Source organism: Aquarana catesbeiana, linkage group LG11 (assembly GCF_042186555.1).
Source record: "Aquarana catesbeiana isolate 2022-GZ linkage group LG11, ASM4218655v1, whole genome shotgun sequence".
Lineage (NCBI taxonomy): Eukaryota > Metazoa > Chordata > Amphibia > Anura > Ranidae > Aquarana > Aquarana catesbeiana.
This window is the reverse complement of record NC_133334.1, coordinates 284,068,254-284,088,256: the sequence shown is the minus strand read 5'-3', so window position 1 is coordinate 284,088,256 and position 20,003 is coordinate 284,068,254. Positions and strand designations below refer to the sequence as shown.

Genomic DNA, 20,003 nt, shown 5'->3' with positions numbered 1-20,003 from the left:
GTAAATGATGTGCTGACAGACTTGTCAGTTAACTGCTCTCTTTTCCTCCCACAGACACAGCGTGAGGAAAGGAATGCCGATAAGTGGCAAGTCTATTCACATGTGATCAGCTGTGATTGGCCCTGTACCCGATCTGTGATCAGCTGTGATTGGCCCTGTACCCTGATCTGTGATCAGCTGTGATTGGCCCTGTACCCGATCTGTGATCAGCTGTGATTGGCCCTGTACCCCGATCTGTGATTGGCCCTGTACCCCGATCTGTGATCAGCTGTGATTGGCCCTGTACCCCGATCTGTGATCAGCTGTGATTGGCCCTGTACCCCGATCTGTGATCAGCTGTGATTGGCCCTGTACCCTGTTCTGTGATCAGCTGTGATTGGCCCTGTACCCCGATCTGTGATCAGCTGTGATTGGCCCTGTACCCCGATCTGTGATCAGCTGTGATTGGCCATGTACCGGATCTGTGATCAGCTGTGATTGGCCCTGTACCCTGATCTGTGATCAGCTGTGATTGGCCCTGTACCCTGATCTGTGATCAGCTGTGATTGGCCCTGTACCCCGATCTGTGATCAGCTGTGATTGGCCATGTACCGGATCTGTGATCAGCTGTGATTGGCCCTGTACCCCGATCTGTGATCAGCTGTGATTGGCCCTGTACCCTGATCTGTGATCAGCTGTGATTGGCCCTGTACCCCGATCTGTGATCAGCTGTGATTGGCCATGTACCGGATCTGTGATCAGCTGTGATTGGCCCTGTACCCCGATCTGTGATCAGCTGTGATTGGCCCTGTACCCCGATTTGTGATCAGCTGTGATTGGCCCTGTACCCCGATCTGTGATCAGCTGTGATTGGCCCTGTACCCCGATCTGTGATCAGCTGTGATTGGCCCTGTACCCCGATCTGTGATCAGCTGTGATTGGCCCTGTACCCCGATCTGTGATCAGCTGTGTTACAGAGCCTACACAGCGGTCCCAGGGCACACCCATTGCGTGCCACAGGACTGGATGACCGCGCTGTATCTGTCTTTTGGTTATAGCGCGGTCTGCAAGTGGTTAAATGATCTTCTTTCTTTTTTTTAGTGATTGCACCAATAGCGAATATGTTACATTATTATTGGTTTTATTTCAGCCTCTTCCCAATGGCACCAACCTCCTGGAAGAAGAGATCCAGAACTCAGCCTTGTATCACTCACCAATTGATCCTGCCAACTGGTTTGGAATCCGCAAAGGTCACCCCAACTTGGGGTACATTCAGGTACAGAGGCGCCCCCAATTGTATTTTATAATCATGAAACATCTTCTGAATGCCGAGGTCTCCATAGGCGGCCAGTGATAGTTTGATCATTACAAGCTTTTCATATTATCGACCTTTCTACCTCATCAGTGAGACCCTTCTCACCCCATAACAGGAAGTATAACAGGAAGTGCTTGAACAGGAAACCTCATGGCAGGATCACCAGGGATTACTTTAATGAAAGCTGCAGATTTAAAAAGCTGGAAAGCAACTTTTATGTTTTAATTATTATGTTAAAAGAAAGAGATTTCATCTTCTCTTCATGTTATTCATTCAGTTGGCGGATTTTCTTTGCCGTTGGTCTTTTATTTAATAAAGTAAACACGCACTCCCTGAAAATAAAACGCCAAAAGTAACTACAATATATCTCTAAAATCAAGCAGAAATGTCTTCCTTGTATAGAAATTAGAGGTAAGGATGAGCTCCGGCGTGTTGGCACAGCCCATGTGGAGAGCCGGCCAGGAAGTCGGCACGGCGCTGATCACAGGCGGGGAGACTTTCCACGATCTCTGCAGCTGCACATCAGGAAATGTCTCCCTGTTTGTGATCAGCGCCGTGCCGACTTCCTGGCCGGCTCTCCACATGGGCTGTGCCAACACGCCGGAGCTCATCCTTAGAGGATGGTTCTTCTTCTGCCACCAAACACGGCTATGATGAGGAATCACAATCTTCTGGGGGTGTCAGTCATCGGTGTCTCCGCCACGTTGTGGGGGTTTCTCCCACTGACCCCGAGTCACAACAGGACACAATAGTAACTTAGGGGATGGTGGAGGGAACCAAGACAACCAGAACCCCCTCTGGAGGCCTTGAGATCCCTCTGAAATCTTATAATCGCACCCACCTCCACTTCTCTCATATCGCTAACCTTGGGCCCTAGGGATTGACCACCTAGGCAGTGAGGGCTGGATTATTAGAAGTTGGGGGGTCTTACGTGTACCCCCATACCTAGAAGCAGTGAGTTAGTACCAGCAAGGTGTGAGTAGGCATCTACTGGTACATTTCTATGTTTCTTCTTAGTACAAAGTCACTTTATTCATTATAATGAACAAAGAGAATTGATTGTGTCGCTTTATAACCCATCAATAATTATCCTCAACATTTTTCAATTCGCCCTAAAAAAATGCCCCCCCAGTACATTGAATCATCTTACATCCGGGTAGAAGAAGTGATTTATCTTCTATTGGGCGGAGTTTAGTGAATTGTACCAATCAGAATTCCTCCTCATTGCTGTGATCTCAGGGATTTCGCTAGTTGTGGTGATTTGTCTGTAGAACGTCCCTCAGAATACGCAGATGACGTCTTCTATAAATGGAGGAATAAGCTTTGTGTCCTATTGTGTCCCTTTAGAATCACCTGCAGGTTCTGGTTCTGCTGGTATTTGAAGCCATTGTTTACCGTCACCAAACGTTCTACCGCAAACGCCATCAGCTGGAGGTGCCGCCCAATCAGACCGTGTTCCCCGAGGTTTGGCGGCAACATCTGGATCACGGCCTCCTAAACTGCATCAAGTATTTTATCAACTATTTCTTCTACAAGTTCGGTCTGGAGGTGAGTTCCGGGAGGAAGATAAACGGTGATTGTATTCTAAGTCCGGGTGTATGGAAAGTGTAACCCGTACTAAATCCGGGTGTATGGGAAGTATAACCCGTACTAAATCCGGGTGTATGGAAAGTGTAACCCGTACTAAATCCGGGTGTATGGGAAGTATAACCCGTACTAAATCCGGGTGTATGGGAAGTATAACCCGTACTAAATCCGGGTGTATAGAAAGTGTAACCCGTACTAAATCCGGGTGTATGGAAAGTGTAACCCGTACTAAATCCGGGTGTATGGGAAGTATAACCCGTACTAAATCCGGGTGTATGGGAAGTATAACCCGTACTAAATCCGGGTGTATGGGAAGTATAACCCGTACTAAATCCGGGTGTATGGTAAGTATAACCCGTACTAAATCCGGGTGTATGGAAAGTATAACCCGTACTAAATCCGGGTGTATGGGAAGTGTATCCCGTACTAAATCCGGGTGTATGGGAAGTATAACCCATACTAAATCCGGGTGTATGGGAAGTATAACCCGTACTAAATCCAGGTGTATGGGAAGTGTAACCCGTCTCCTATACTGTCTCCTCTACTCACTCCTATACCGTCTCCTATACTTTCTCCTATACCATCTCCTATACCGTCTCCTATACTTTCTCCTATACCATCTCCTATACCGTCTCCTATACTTTCTCCTATACCATCTCCTATACCGTCTCCTATACTTTCTCCTATACCATCTCCTATACCATCTCCTATACCATCTCCTATACAGTCTCCTATACTTTCTCCTATACCGTCTCCTATACTTTCTCCTATACCGTCTCCTATACCGTCTCCTATACCATCTCCTATACCGTCTCCTATACAGTCTCCTATACTGTCTCCTATACCCTCTCTTATACTCTCCTGCACAGACGTGGTTAAGACAGCAGTGATTGAGGCGACAGATATATATTTTGGCCACTGGGGACCATTGGGCTTTATGTTCTCGATCCATTCGATGTGTTCGGATCGTTCGTTCTCTTTCTTTCATTAGTACGGCAGTGTAATGCAATCTCATCCCTCTTATCTCTCTTCAGATTTGCTTCCTGATGACTGTAAACGTGATTGGCCAGCGAATGAACTTCATGGTGATCTTTCATGGTTGTTGGCTGATTGTGATCCTGACTCGACGTCAGAGGGAGAAGATCGCTACATTGTGGCCCAAGTATTGCGTCTTTCTGGTCTTCTTCCTCCTCTTGCAGTACTTGCTGTGTCTGGGAATGCCGCCGGTGCTCTGTATAGGTGGGTCTTCTCTGTCCCGATCTTTGTTGAAGTGACAATCGTTGACATGTTAGTGACCCGGCATGTTTCTGTTCCTCAATGATAGAATACCCCTGGAGGTGGGACAAGATGGTTCCCGTCAATTCGGCTCTGATAAAATGGATGTATCTGCCAGACTTCTTCACTCCTCCCAAAGCCAACGTCCTCATTTGTAAGTGTGCCGCGATCCAGGATGATCGATTCATTAGTGAGAGTTTAGGAAGTGCTTTTCATTGCTTTCAGGGATTTTTCATGATTGAAAATCAATCATGGCTCCCCCTTTGTTCCCTGAATCTGGGTCAAAAGTTAGCTTGTGGAGAGAGAGTGCAGTGGGTCTGGTGGTCGGTGGGCCTAGCGGCTGGTGGACGTGGTGGTTGGTGGGCCTGGTCTTCAGTGGGTCTGGTGGTTGGTGGGTCTGGTGGCCGGTGGTTGGTGGGGCCGGTGGTTGGTGGGGCCGGTGGTTGGTGGGTCTGGTGGCCGGTGATTGGTGGGTCTGGTGGCCGGTGGTTGGTGGGGCCGGTGGTTGGTGGGGCCGGTGGTTGGTGGGGCCGGTGGTTGGTGGGTCTGGTGCTTGGTGGGCTTGGTGGTTGGTTTAGTAGGAAGACAACTCATCCCTTCCCGTTCCTATTGACCTTTCCATCTGAAAGTACTTTGGTTCATCATCTTTTCTTACACATGAGAGATTGGCACAACACATTTAGGTCCGGGACCTTCTTACCGATGCGTTGTCACTAAACACCACAGACTGATCAAATAGGGGGGGGGGGGACAGACTGGTCAAAGCCCCGCCCCAGCCAGTGATTGGACGTTGTAGGAAGATTGGGGAGGTCACCCCTTCGATTCTTTTGTGTGAGCGATGTTTTCACCAGCAGAGCCCTGATTGGTTCAGAGTCCTATGTGGCGGATTCCAGGAAAGAATAAAGTCACGGGAACAATCATATGTAAAAATACATGAACATGTTTTATTTATGTCTGTAAAGCTGGACTCTGTTTTTTATCTGTCTCTAGTTCCACTTAGGATGGGAAATTGCGAGTTTGTAAACAACACATATAAATAAACTCATAAAACAAAGTTAATGGAAGTTAAAGTGGAACGTGATAAATCCACATTATTAATTCTGCTGCCAAAATTGGTGTGTGCTGCATATCGCCTCCAGCATTGCTCGTGTTTCTTTTTGCTGGAGGCGGCCATTTTACTGAAGCCCAGATCCCCTGAGCAGCAGTAAATCATAAAGCTGAACTGAGCTCATTGAACTAACGGTTTCAAAAAACAGTTACATTCCTGGAATGTCGGGAATGCTAACTGTCACATTTGGTTGTGTCCTCAACCAATCTATCAAATCATCAAATGGCTGGAGTCATAACTGATCACATGTGCAGCACCATGACAACTGCAGATCAAACAGAAGCAGCTTTCTTGGCTGTAAAGGAGAGGAGGGTTTCATTCCACTTCAAGGCTGTCAGCCGATCGGTCTCTACAATCTCAGCAGTGCCTAAAAATGGAGAGCAACTGAGCATGTGCAGAGCGAGGTGAGAGTATTACTGGATAATACAAAGTATAGACCTTTATATTTAATGATTTACCTGCAAAGGGGCCGGCCTGACGTCATCTAGAAGGGCTTCATTTTCTGACTAAACCTCCCCTTTAGCTGGTCCCGTTCCTTGGTCCCGTCCCTTGGTCCCGTCCCTTGGTTCCGTCCCTTGGTCCCGTCCCTTGGTCTGGTCCTGTCCCTTGGTCCCGTCTTTTGGTCCCGTCCCTTGGTTCCGTCCCTTGGTCCTGTCCCTTGGTCCCGTCCCTTCCCTTGGTCCCGTCCCTTGGTTCCGTCCCTTGGTCCTGTCCCTTGGTCCCGTCCCTTGGTCCCGTCCCTTGGTCCCATCCCTTGGTCCCGTCCCTTGGTTCCGTCCCTTGGTCCTGTCCCTTGGTCCCGTCCCTTCCCTTGGTCCCGTCCCTTGGTTCCGTCCCTTGGTCCTGTCCCTTGGTCCCGTCCCTTGGTCCCGTCCCTTGGTCCCGTCCCTTGGTCCCGTCCCTTGGTTCCGTCCCTTGGTCCCGTCCCTTGGTCTGGTCCTGTCCCTTGGTCCCGTCCCTTGGTCCCGTCCCTTCCCTTGGTCCCGTCCCTTGGTTCCGTCCCTTGGTCCTGTCCCTTGGTCCCGTCCCTTGGTTCCGTCCCTTGGTCCTGTCCCTTGGTCCCGTCCCTTGGTACCGTCCCTTGGTCCCGTCCCTTGGTCTGGTCCCGTCCCTTGGTCTGGTCCCGTCCCTTGGTCTGGTCCCGTCCCTTGGTCTGGTCCCTTCCCTTGGTCCCGTCCCTTGGCACCGTCGCTTGGTCCCGTCCCTTGGTCCTGTCCCTTGGTCCCATCCCTCGGTCCCGTCCCTCGGTCCCATCCCTTGGTCCCCCTTGTACCTGGGTGAGGATTCCATTCGTTTGGCGATCTCCATGCGTTTTCCACCATTCCCTATTACTAACGCTGCCGATTCTTTTCCCTTTAGATGACTTCCTCCTGCTTCTGTGTGCGTCCCAACAATGGAAGGTGTTTGTGAATGAGAAGAAAGAAGAATGGTACACAGTGGCTGGAGAGAATACGGGGCAAATCCAGTTCCCTGGTAACCAGCCCAATCTGGTGCCCAACTTCATCAACTGCCGGTGAGACTTTCCAGTTCTGGCATTCTTCTTTACTGAGGCTTTAAAGGGCCAGTCCACAAATAATCTGTCTTCATGAGGCCAGCCTTGTTTTAGGCCGTTCTTCCTGGTTTTTGCAGCGGTGCACAGAGGGGTGCGCTGTACTCCACCTTACAATGTAAATGGGATCAGAGGACTCGTTGAAAGCAATGTGTTCCCTTCCTGGCTGATTCCTTATCTCAGGAGGTGCTGGGAGAAGACTAATTGCACTGAGCTACTGAGAGTTCCCTCTAGTGGTTCTCCTACCAAACACCAGATTTATTACAATGACAAAAACATGGAAGACCAAGTAAAATCAGTAATAACTCGTAATATGTGCTCACTGAATATTCGCCATGTGTGTGGTCCATGCTCACCTTTGTGAATCGATCGATGTGTGTAATTTGTAGCTGCAATCATTTGTTCTGTGGGCTTCATCTGACATCATAACTGTCATTGCAGGTCATACCTGGACATGTTGAAGGTGGTGGTCTTCCGCTATCTCTTCTGGTTTGTCCTGGCCATTGTCTTTGTCACGGGGGCCACAAGGATCAGTGTCTTTGGCCTGGGATACCTGATGTCCTGCTTCTACCTTCTCCTTTCCGGCACAGCTCTTCTACAGAAGCCATTGAAGGCGAGGCTTGTCCTCTGGGACTGTCTGATCATCTATAACATCACGGTGATCCTCTCCAAGAACCTGCTATCGGTGAGATATTCCCTTCTCCTCACACATTTCTTAGGTCTGTGTGAAATCTGTTATACACAATAATCGGTAATAATGATGTCTGGTTCAGGTGGAGCCGCTCCACCAAATGCTTTTTGTTATAGGTGGATCTCGGTGTCTTGATGTCTCTTGGGAACCCTTTCTGTAAGATCTTTATTGCTCTATTTCTTGGCTCTGAGAATTGGTTGTCACCGTCTATCCTTACTCCCTCCTGTTTAATCTTCCACAGCAAAAATCCAACAGGGGGAGGGAGACTCCTTAGTAATTCTACAGTAAGGATGAGCTCCGGCGTGTTCACACAGCCCACGTGTAGAGCCCCCCAGGAAGTTGGCACAGCCCACGTGTAGAGCCCCCCAGGAAGTTGGCACAGCCCACGTGTAGAGCCCCCAGGAAGTCGGCACAGCCCACGTGTAGAGCCCCCCAGGAAGACGGCACAGCCCACGTGTAGAGCCCCCCAGGAAGTCGGCACAGCCCACGTGTAGAGCCCCCCAGGAAGTCGGCACAGCCCACGTGTAGATCCCCCCAGGAAGTCGGCACAGCCCACGTGTAGAGCCCCCCAGGAAGTCGGCACAGCCCACGTGTAGAGCCCCCCAGGAAGTCGGCACAGCCCACGTGTAGAGCCCCCCAGGAAGTCGGCACAGCCCACGTGTAGAGCCCCCCAGGAAGTCGGCACAGCCCATGTGTAGAGCCCCCCAGGAAGTCGGCACAGCCCACGTGTAGAGCCCCCCAGGAAGTCGGCACAGCCCACGTGTAGAGCCCCCCAGGAAGTCGGCACAGCCCACGTGTAGAGCCCCCCAGGAAGTCGGCACAGCCCACGTGTAGAGCCCCCCAGGAAGTCGGCACAGCCCACGTGTAGAGCCCCCCAGGAAGTCGGCACAGCCCACGTGTAGAGCCCCCCAGGAAGTCGGCACAGCCCACGTGTAGAGCCCCCCAGGAAGTCGGCACAGCCCACGTGTAGAGCCCCCCAGGAAGTCGGCACAGCCCACGTGTAGAGCCCCCCAGGAAGTCGGCACAGCCCACGTGTAGAGCCCCCCAGGAAGTCGGCACGGTGCTGATCACAGGCAGTGAGACATTTCCTGATCTCTGCAGCCGCACATCGGGACTATCAATGTCTCACTGCTTGTGATTAGCGCTCTGCAATGCCGACTTCCTGGGGTCTTGGCACGTGGGCTGTGTGAACAGGCCGGAGCTCATCCTTATTCTACAGGTGTGCAGCCTAAATCACAAGCAGAGCTGTAACCAGCGGTGCCATTGAAGCACAGAGAGCCGGTGTCTGGATCTGCTCCTCCCCCATGTAAGTCAATGGGAATGCAGAAGCAAGTCACCTTCCCTGCACTGACCTCTAAATGAGATGAAAAGCCCACAGAAGTCAAGACACCCTTCTAGAGAAAGACGCACTACAAGATGGCTGCCATTACATCTATTATCAGTTTTTGTGCCCCCCTCTGATTTAGTTTCTGGGGTCTGACTTTCTTTGATGTCATTGCTAAGCTCTGCCAACTGCCATTCCATTGTCCATGGAGACGGTCTGGCCACGCATGGCACTCAGTGGACATAGATTGTCATTTAGTAGCTAAGAAGTTGGGTTTAAATCCCAAAATGATCGATCAAAGTGACTTCCCATCAGTAGTCTGAAGGTTAGGATAGAAGCCATTGGTGGACGGTTGTATGTTCCGATCATTTCACTTTCTAATCCACCACATCTGTAGTATTGTGTGTATATAGATATATATTGTATAGCCCACTGTAACCCGGTCTGTCTTTGTATTTGTCCGTCTTCCAGCTTTTTTCGTGTGTGTTTGTGGAGCAAATGCAGAACAACTTCTGCTGGGTAATCCAACTCTTCAGCCTGGTCTGCACCGTCAAGGGCTACTACAACCGTGAGTATGGGCCGCGCCAAACCGAAGAATAGAGGGGGGGGAACCACACTATATGATGGAATCTGCACTTTATTTAAAGCACCTTCTCCCTCTCCTGTCACTTGGACTGACCCCCAATTACACAACTAGACATGAAAACATTTTTGGGGGTTACGTTCCTTTTCTGCGGGATCTGAACCCGCACTTCCTACTTTATCACCTACATGAGAAATGAGTCCCCTTCCACCTGAACATTCCTGGAGGCCTCCGAGAATCTCGGCCTCACTGCTCATTCACCAGGAAAATCTACGTAACGCTGTGTATGCGTTCCCGTATATCGTCAGGGGGGCGGCTCACAGAACCCAGAGGAGACACCTGACCGGGTGACGTCACATGAGAAGATGGAGATCATAGATGGAGCGGTGGCTTACACCAGACAGCGCTGGATTTGCTGGGCAGGTGAGAATGTTTTTTGTAGACAACCCCGTGGTACAGGTAAGAGGGTAATAATGTAAAGGGAGGGTGCTGCTGCCGCCATCTTGGGTAAGGGAATCCAGCAGTGAAGGTTCTTTATTGTGCTGCTCTTTGTGAATGGCCCAGCGGCGGGGGAAGGAGGCCGAACTTCCAAATGAGTTTCCTGTGGCAAAGTCAGCTGGAAGTGGGAGCGGGTATCTGTCAAAATTAGGTACCTGCTCCCCCCCCCCCCCCCCCGAAAGGTGCCAAATGTGGCAGCGGGGGGGGGGGGAGGCGGAGGCAAAGAGGTGGATCTTCCCCTTTTGGGTGGAGCTCCGCTTTAATACAGATTTCACCTCTTTTGCGGCTTAAACATCCTCCATCCTACTGGGAGAGCTACAACATTTTGGAGGGTGTCTGGGGGAATTGTGCCCATTCAGCCAAATGTACATTTGTGAGGTCGGGGGACTGATGGGAGGTCGGGGGACTGATGGGGGGTCGGGGGACTGATGGGGGGTCGGGGGACTGATGGGGGGTCGGGGGACTGATGGGAGGTCGGGGACTGATGGGGGGTCGGGGGACTGATGTGAGGAGGTCGGGGACTGATGGGAGGTCGGGGACTGATGGGAGGTCGGGGACTGATGGGGGGTCGGGGAACTGATGGGGGGTCGGGGAACTGATGGGGGGTCGGGGACTGATGTGAGGAGGTCGGGGACTGGTGTGAGGAGGTCGGGGGACTGATGGGGGGTCGGGGGACTGATGTGAGGAGGTTGGGGACTGATGTGAGGAGGTCGGGGGACTGATGGGAGGTTGGGGGACTGATGGGGGGGTTGGGGGACTGATGTGAGGTCGGAGACCGATGGGAGGTCAGAGACTGATGGGAAGTCGGAGACTGATGGGAGGTCGGGGGACTGATGGGGTGTCGGGGGACTGATGGGGTGTTGGGGGACTGATGTGAGGTCGGGGACCGATGTGAGGTCGGGGACCGATGGGAGGTCGGGGGACTGATGGGAGGTCAGAGACTGATGGGAGGTCAGAGACTGATGGGAGGTCGGGGGACTGATGGCAGGTCGGGGGACTGATGGGGTGTCGGGGGACTGATGTGAGGAGGTCGGGGACTGATGTGAGGAGGTCGGGGGACTGATGGGAGGTTGGGGGACTGATGGGGGGGTTGGGGGACTGATGTGAGGTCGGAGACCGATGGGAGGTCAGAGACTGATGGGAAGTCGGAGACTGATGGGAGGTCGGGGGACTGATGGGGTGTCGGGGGACTGATGGGGTGTTGGGGGACTGATGTGAGGTCGGGGACCGATGGGAGGTCGGGGACCGATGGGAGGTCGGGGGACTGATGGGAGGTCAGAGACTGATGGGAGGTCAGAGACTGATGGGAGGTCGGGGGACTGATGGCAGGTCGGGGGACTGATGGGGTGTCGGGGGACTGATGGGGTGTCGGGGGACTGATAGGAGGTTGGGGGACTGATGGGAGGTCGGAGACTGATGGGAGGTCGGGGGACTGATGGGAGGAGGTGGGGGACTGATGGGAGGAGGTGGGGGACTGATGGGAGGAGGTCGGGGACTGATGGGAGGTTGGGGGACTGATGGGGGGAGAGGACTGATGGGAGGTCGGAGACTGATGGGAGGTCGGGGGACTGATGGAGGGTTGGGAGACTGATGGGGGGGTCAGGGGACTGGTGGGAGGTCGGGGGGGGAGAGGACTGATGGGAGGTCGGGGGTAGGGCTGCAACTAACGATTATTTTCATAATCGATTAGTTGGCCGATTATTGTTTCGATTAATCGATTAATCGGTTAATAACCTTAAAAAAAAAAAGTGTGGCGTATAATTTAGTTAATATGTAAAGTTTTAAAAAAAGGCAATTTATCCTTATATCTGTATGCAGTGGTAAATATAAATAACCAACTATATGGTTAGGGAGCAAAATATCTAATCCACCCTGAGAATAACAGACAGAAGAGATATACTGTATATACTATTAAAGGGTGAATCTGATAAATATTATCAGACTCAGATCAAATGTCTTCCTCCAAAAAAAAATTAATTAATTTTAAGAACGCTCGTTCGATTTTCTAATCATTAGTGGGGTCAGGTCGCCGTTCATTTTCAACCACAGTGATGGGAAAATTTGGAAATAGAAAACTTCTTGGTCAAAGGAATTATCAGACAGTGTATGTGGTTTTCGTTCAGAAATTACATTCATTTTAAAAACAGAATGTTAAAAACAAGTAAAAATTTCAAACAACATTCTTTCATTCAGCGAATGTACAAAGACTTTTCGTCTGAATATTCTCGTCTGAAAATTGATCGGTGTGGCCAGCATAAGGCTCAGTACACACCTAGGCAGTTTGCTTTTGATCTGTTTCTGCAGTGCTTTTTGCTGTGCGTTTTGATTTTTGCGCACGTGATTTTGCGGCGATTTGCGTTTTTGCATTTTTTTTTGGCCAATTGGGTTAAAAAAACTAAAATTAGCCCTTTATATTACAAAAAAAAAAAAAAAAAAAAAGCAGATAATCACTACTGTAAGGGGTTCATTTTTTTACTGTAGAACTGTGAAAGTAACATATGCAATAGCAATTATTTGCTCTTTTTGTACTATAAAGGGCTCATTTTAGTTTTTTTCAACCCCATTATGTTACTGGCCGATTAATCGATTATGAAAATAGTAATCGATTAATTTCATAATCGATTAGTTGTCGATTAATCGATTAGTTGTTTCAGCCCTAGTTCGGGGGACTGATGTGAGGAGGTCGGGGACTGATGTGAGGGGACTGATGGGGGGTCGGGGGACTGATGTGAGGAGGTCGGGGACTGATGTGAGGAGGTCGGGGACTGATGTGAGGGGACTGATGGGGGGTCGGGGGACTGATGTGAGGAGGTCGGGGACTGATGTGAGGAGGTCGGGGACTGATGTGAGGGGACTGATGGGGGGTCGGGGGACTGATGGGAGGTCGGGGACTGATGTGAGGAGGTCGGGGACTGATGTGAGGAGGTCGGGGACTGATGTGAGGAGGTCGGGGACTGATGTGAGGAGGTCGGGGACTGATGTGAGGAGGTCGAGGACTGATGTGAGGAGGTCGGGGGACTGATGGGGGGTCGGGGACTGATGTGAGGAGGTCGAGGACTGATGTGAGGAGGTCGGGGGACTGATGGGGGGTTGGGGCACTGATGGGAGGAGGTCGGGGACTGATGTGAGGAGGTTGAGGGACTGATGGGGGGTCGGGGGACTGATGTGAGGAGGTCGGGGACTGATGTGAGGAGGTCGGGGGACTGATGTGAGGAGGTCGGGGGACTGATGGGGGGTCGGGGACTGAGGTGAGGAGGTCGAGGACTGATGTGAGGAGGTCGGGGGACTGATGGGGGGTCGGGGGACTGATGTGAGGAGGTCGGGGACTGATGTGAGGAGGTTGAGGGACTGATGGGGGGTCGGGGGACTGATGTGAGGAGGTCGGGGACTGATGTGAGGAGGTCGGGGGACTGATGTGAGGAGGTCGGGGGACTGATGGGGGGTCGGGGACTGAGGTGAGGAGGTCGAGGACTGATGTGAGGAGGTCGGGGGACTGATGGGGGGTCGGGGGACTGATGTGAGCAGGTCGAGGACTAATGTGAGGAGGTCAGGGGACAGATGGGAGGTCGGGGGACTGATGGGGGGTTGGGGGACTGATGGGGGGTCGGGGGACTGATGTGAGGAGGTCGGGGGACTGATGGGGGATCGGGGAACTGATGGGGGGTTGGGGGACTGATGGGGGGTCGGGGACTGATGTGAGGAGGTCGGGGACTGATGTGAGGTGGTCGAGGACTGATGTGAGGAGGTTGAGGGACTGATGGGGGGTCGGGGGACTGATGTGAGGAGGTCGGGGACTGATGTGAGGAGGTTGAGGGACTGATGGGGGGTCGGGGGACTGATGTGAGGAGGTCGGGGACTGATGTGAGGAGGTCGGGGGACTGATGTGAGGAGGTCGGGGGACTGATGGGGGGTCGGGGACTGAGGTGAGGAGGTCGAGGACTGATGTGAGGAGGTCGGGGGACTGATGGGGGGTCGGGGGACTGATGTGAGCAGGTCGAGGACTAATGTGAGGAGGTCAGGGGACAGATGGGAGGTCGGGGGACTGATGGGGGGTTGGGGGACTGATGGGGGGTCGGGGGACTGATGTGAGGAGGTCGGGGGACTGATGGGGGATCGGGGAACTGATGGGGGGTTGGGGGACTGATGGGGGGTCGGGGACTGATGTGAGGAGGTCGGGGACTGATGTGAGGTGGTCGAGGACTGATGTGAGGAGGTCGGGGGACTGATGGGGAGTCGGGGACTGATGTGAGGAGGTTGAGGACTGATGTGAGGAGGTCGAGGACTGATGTGAGGAGGTCGGGGGACTGATGTGAGGAGGTCGAGGACTGATGTGAGGAGGTCGGGGGACTGATGTGAGGAGGTCAGGGGACTGATGGGGGGTCGGGGGACTGATGGGGGGTCGGGGGACCGATGGGAGGTCGGGGACCGATGGGAGGTCGGGGACCGATGGGAGGTTGGGGGACTGATGGGGGTTGGGGGACTGATGGGAGGTCGGGGGACTGATGGGAGGTCGGGGGACTGATGGGAGGTTGGGGGACTGATGGGGGGAGAGGACTGATGGGAGGTTGGGGGACTGATGGGGGGTTGGGGACTGATGGGAGGTCTGGGGGCTGATGGGAGGTCAGGGGGGGGGGAGAGGACTGATGGGAGGTCGGGGGACTGATGTGAGGAGGTCGGGGGACTGATGTGAGGAGGTCGGGGACTGATGTGAGGAGGTCGGGGACTGATGTGAGGAGGTCCGGGAACTGATGGGGTGTCGGGGGACTGATGGGGTGTCGGGGGACTGATGGGAGGTTGGGGGACTGATGGGGGGTCGGGGACTGATGTGAGGGGTCGGGGACTGATGTGAGGAGGTCGAGGGACTGATGTGAGGAGGTCGGGGACTGATGTGAGGAGGTCCGGGAACTGATGGGGTGTCGGGGGACTGATGGGGTGTCGGGGGACTGATGGGAGGTTGGGGGACTGATGGGGGGTCGGGGACTGATGTGAGGAGGTTGGGGACTGATGTGAGGAGGTCGGGGACTGATGTGAGGAGGTCGGGGGACTGATGGAAGGTCGGGGGACTGATGTGAGGAGGTCGGGGGACTGATGGAAGGTCGGGGGATTGATGGGGGATCGGGGGACTGATTGGGGGTTGGGGACTGATGTTGGCTCAGAAGACCTGGCTTGCCATTGGTGATGTAATATATTCTCTAGGGGTTGGGTTGGGTTGGGTCGGTCTCTTGGCCGGTCCCTCGAGTTCCATATAAGGAGGTTGGAGGTGGAAATCTCTTTATATGGAATGTCTATGAAGAGGCCGGTCATGGTGGAGGCAATAAAGGTCGTTCTCAGACTTTTGCACACAGTTTTCTCATCCTGCGGTAATAATAAGATCCCTCACCAGACACCCCTCACCGGACACCCCTCACCGGACACCCCTCACCGGACACCCCTCACCGGACATCCCTCACCGGACACCCCTCACCGGACATCCCTCACCGGACATCCCTCACCGGACACCCCTCACCGGACACCCCTCACCTCTGACATGGGGTCGTATTTCGGGTATTGAGGGGTCATTTTTGTACTTGGAAATGTTGTGCTGAGAATCTTTTCTTTCTCTTTCTTCCATCAGCTCATGAAGTGGACAAAGGTCATGAATGTCCTCTGCCGGTGGAAGAAGCCGGAATCATCTGGGACAGTATCTGTTTCTTCTTCCTCCTGTTGCAGAGAAGAGTCTTCCTCAGCTCCTACTTCCTGCATGTGGTCAATGACCTTCGCGCCTCCTCCCTGCAAGCCTTCAGGTCGGCTCCTCTCACAGCCAATCCCAGACAACCTCCTACATTGATATCTTCACATCTACCACTATATTATATCCTGACACAAAAAAGTTCTCTGCGTTTTTTTAACCGCTTGCGGACTGCCGGCCGTAGTTTTACTGCAGCAGGGCGGCCGCTCTGTACCAGATTACGTACATGGTATGTGATCTAAAGGTCCCGGGCCTGGGGCGCACGCAACGGGAGCCAATCAGCGGGTCTGGCCGATGCAATGTCCACTGGGACACAGTTAGAAAGCACACCCAGGGAACACATTTAATCCTTTGATTGCCCCTGATGTTAACCCCTTTTCAGCCAGTGTCACTAGTACAGTGACAGTGCATATTTTTAGCACCGATAACTGTATTAGTGTCGCTGGTCCCCAAAAAGTGTCACTTGGTGTCAGATTTGTCCGCTGTGTCGCAGTCCCACTATAAGTCGCTGATTGCCGCCAATACTAGTAAAAAATAAATATATCTCATTATTATTATTATTTTTATTATCCTAACTCTCTGCGCTGACACCAAGAATGTGGTGTGACGTCACCCCATGCTTGGTCCCAGTGTAGAGAGTTAGGATACGGGTGTGACTTCACCCCATGCTTGGTTCCAGTGTAGAGGGTTAGGATACGGGTGTGACGTCACCCCATGCTTGGTTCCAGTGTAGAGGGTTAGGATACGGGTGTGACGTCACCCCATGCTTGGTGCCAGTGTAGAGGGTTAGGATACGGGTGTGACGTCACCCCATGCTTGGTTCCAGTGTAGAGGGTTAGGATACGGGTGTGACGTCACCCCATGCTTGGTGCCAGTATAAAGGGTTAGGATATGGGCGTGACGTCACCCCATGCTTGGTTCCAGCGTAGAGGGTTAGGATACGGGTGTGACGTCACCCCATGCTTGGTTCCAGTGTAGAGGGTTAGGATACGGGCGTGACGTCACCCCATGCTTGGTGCCAGTGTAGAGGGTTAGGATACAGGTGTGACGTCACCCCATGCTTGGTGCCAGTGTAGAGGGTTAGGATACGGGCGTGACGTCACCCCATGCTTGGTTCCAGTGTAGAGGGTTAGGATACGGGCGTGACGTCACCCCATGCTTGGTTCCAGTGTAGAGGGTTAGGATACGGGTGTGACGTCACCCCATGCTTGGTTCCAGTGTAGAGGGTTAGGATACGGGTGTGACGTCACCCCATGCTTGGTTCCAGCGTAGAGGGTTAGGATACGGTTGTGACGTCACCCCATGCTTGATTCCAGTGTAGAGGGTTAGGATACGGGCGTGACGTCACCCCATGCTTGGTTCCAGTGTAGAGGGTTAGGATACGGGCGTGACGTCACCCCATGCTTGGTGCCAGTGTAGAGGGGACGTCACCCCATGCTTGGTGCCAGTGTAGAGGGTTAGGATACAGGTGTGACGTCACCCCATGCTTGGTGCCAGTGTAGAGGGTTAGGATACGGGCGTGACGTCACCCCATGCTTGGTTCCAGTGTAGAGGGTTAGGATACGGGCGTGACGTCACCCCATGCTTGGTTCCAGTGTAGAGGGTTAGGATACGGGTGTGACGTCACCCCATGCTTGGTTCCAGTGTAGAGGGTTAGGATACGGGCGTGATGGCTCCCCATGCTTGGTGCCAGTGTAGAGGGTTAGGATACGGGTGTGACGTCACCCCATGCTTGGTGCCAGTGTAGAGGGTTAGGATACGGGCGTGACGTCACCCCATGCTTGGTGCCAGTATAGAGGGTTAGGATACTGGTGTGACGTCACCCCATTCTTGGTTCCAGCGTAGAGGGTTAGGATACGGGTGTGACGTCACCCCATGCTTGGTTCCAGCGTAGAGGGTTAGGATACGGTTGTGTCGTCACCCCATGCTTGATTCCAGTGTAGAGATTTAGGATACGGGCGTGACGTCACCCCATGCTTGGTTCCAGTGTAGAGGGTTAGGATACGGGCGTGACGTCACCCCATGCTTGGTGCCAGTGTAGAGGGTTAGGATACGGGCGTGACGTCACCCCATGCTTGGTTCCAGTGTAGAGGGTTAGGATACGGGCGTGACGTCACCCCATGCTTGGTGCCAGTGTAGAGGGTTAGGATACGGGCGTGACGTCACCCCATGCTTGGTTCCAGTGTAGAGGGTTAGGATACGGGCGTGACGTCATCCCATGCTTGGTGCCAGTGTAGAGGGTTAGGATACGGGTGTGACGTCACCCCATGCTTGGTGCCAGTATAAAGGGTTAGGATACGGGTGTGACGTCATCCCATGCTTGGTGCCAGTGTAGAGGGTTAGGATACGGGCGTGACGTCATCCCATGCTTGGTGCCAGTGTAGAGGGTTAGGATACGGGTGTGACGTCACCCCATGCTTGGTGCCAGTATAAAGGGTTGGGATACGGGTGTGAGGTCATCCCATTCTTGGTTCCAGTGTAGAGGGTTAGGATACGGGTGTGACGTCATCCCATGCTTGGTGCCAGTGTAGAGGGTTAGGATACGGGCGTGACGTCACCCCATGCTTGGTTCCAGTGTAGAGGGTTAGGATATGGGCGTGACGTCACCCCATGCTTGGTGCCAGTATAAAGGGTTAGGATACGGGTGTGACGTCACCCCATGCTTGGTGCCAGTGTAGGATACGGGGAAGGGGGAGGCTTGGAGTTCATGTTGAGGTCTGACAGACTCCACCCATCTTTGATAAAGTGGGGAAGAATTCTAACCAGAAATGAGCTCAGGTGAATTTGGATCTGATCCCTCTTCAGCGATCCGCCAGGATCGTCACTGTACTGGGCCAATCATAAATGGCCGAGGCATTCCTTGCCCTGCCCCTTATGTATACCTTCCCCTTGTATTCATGTTCCTGCAGGGTGAGGAATGTTGTAGATATTTGACCCGGTACAGGTGACAACATCCTGGCGGGATCGCTGAGGGGACTTCAGATTGAGATCCAAACACACCTCATTCCTAATTATAACCTTTGAGGACTAGAAATGCTGGTTGTGCACCTGGCATGGCTGACTTCCTGTTCTCTCTCACCTGTGTCACCTGGACAGGAAGTGAGGAATAATCTTCCAAGTGGGGACACCCCAACAAAAACTGCATTAATAAAGATTTTTAGCTTGAGTGGGAATTGAATAGCCTGTCGGTGATGATCACAAATCTTTCTGATGTCGTTTTCTGTCACTTTTCTATAACAGGCAGAATATTCATATGTTGGTTTTGGTTCCATGACTCCTGGGGGTCTTCTGACGGACAGGATGAGAACGTTTTATGTGACGTCACTAAATCTCACCTGGTTGTATTTCATTGTAGGGGCTTTGAGCTGTATATGGCCAAGATAAGGAAGAACATGGATTTCCACCACGAGACGGAGAAACGATCGCTGAACCAGCTCAAGAAGCAGTAAGAATCCCAACCCCATTCTAGCCAATCATAGCTGATCCGGATGATTGAAGTCAGATTTCTCACATGTGACACACAATCCGAAGAATGAGATTGTAGAAATCACTTTTTACATTTTCTCTTCTACAGGATGGAGAGAATTCGTGCGAAACAAGAACGTTACCACCAGGGGAGGAAGCAGAGCGAGCCGAAGGAGACTGGTACGCTTTGCCGCCACATTCATTGGAAAGATAGGAAAGCTTTATAGATAAATAGTCTCAGCATTAACCACTTCAGCCCCGGAAGGATTTACCCCCCTTAATGACCAGGCCATTTTTAGCGATACGGCACTGCGTCACTTTAACGGACTATTGTGCGGTCGTGCGACGTTGTACCCAAATAAAATGGACGTCCTTTTTTTCCCACAAATAGAGATTTCTTTTGGTGGTATTTGATCACCTCTGCGGTTTTTATTTTTTGCGCTATAAACAAAAAAAGTGCAACAATTTTGAAAAAAAAAAAACAATTTTGTTTAGTTTCTGCTATAAAACATCCAAAAAAAATATATAAAAAGACAAATGTATTCATCAGTTTGGGCCAATAAGTATTCTGCTACATATTTTTGGTAATAAAATCGCAATAAGCGTTTATTGATTGGTTTGTGGAAAACTCATCACATCTACAAATTAGGGGAAAGATTTAGGGACTTGTTATTTTTTTAAATTGTTTTTACTGGTAATGGTGGCGATCTGCGATTTTTAGCGGGATTGCGCCGAACAAATCTGACACCTTAGTGACACTGTTTGGTGACCAGTGACATTTATACAGCAATCAGAGCTATCAAAATGCACTGATTACTGTATAAATGGCACCGGCAGGGAAGAGGTTAACACTAGGGGGTGATTAAGGGGTTAAGTGTTCCCTGGGAGGTGTTTTCTAACT

At 52.1% G+C, this 20,003-nt stretch overlaps 1 protein-coding gene across 1 annotated transcript in view; it reads left to right on the top strand.

Moving 5' to 3' along the window:
* Nucleotides 1-20,003, top strand: part of LOC141112882 (piezo-type mechanosensitive ion channel component 1-like) — a gene marked incomplete at its 3' end in the record, with an annotated part of 127,466 nt that overhangs the window by 81,956 nt on the left and 25,507 nt on the right. Inside the window, 10 exon segments of the mRNA XM_073605984.1 lie at nucleotides 1,130-1,255; nucleotides 2,642-2,842; nucleotides 3,916-4,120; nucleotides 4,206-4,310; nucleotides 6,624-6,777; nucleotides 7,255-7,498; nucleotides 9,300-9,396; nucleotides 15,524-15,692; nucleotides 18,993-19,082; nucleotides 19,212-19,282. Coding sequence (XP_073462085.1) covers nucleotides 1,130-1,255; nucleotides 2,642-2,842; nucleotides 3,916-4,120; nucleotides 4,206-4,310; nucleotides 6,624-6,777; nucleotides 7,255-7,498; nucleotides 9,300-9,396; nucleotides 15,524-15,692; nucleotides 18,993-19,082; nucleotides 19,212-19,282 — 1,462 coding nt within the window.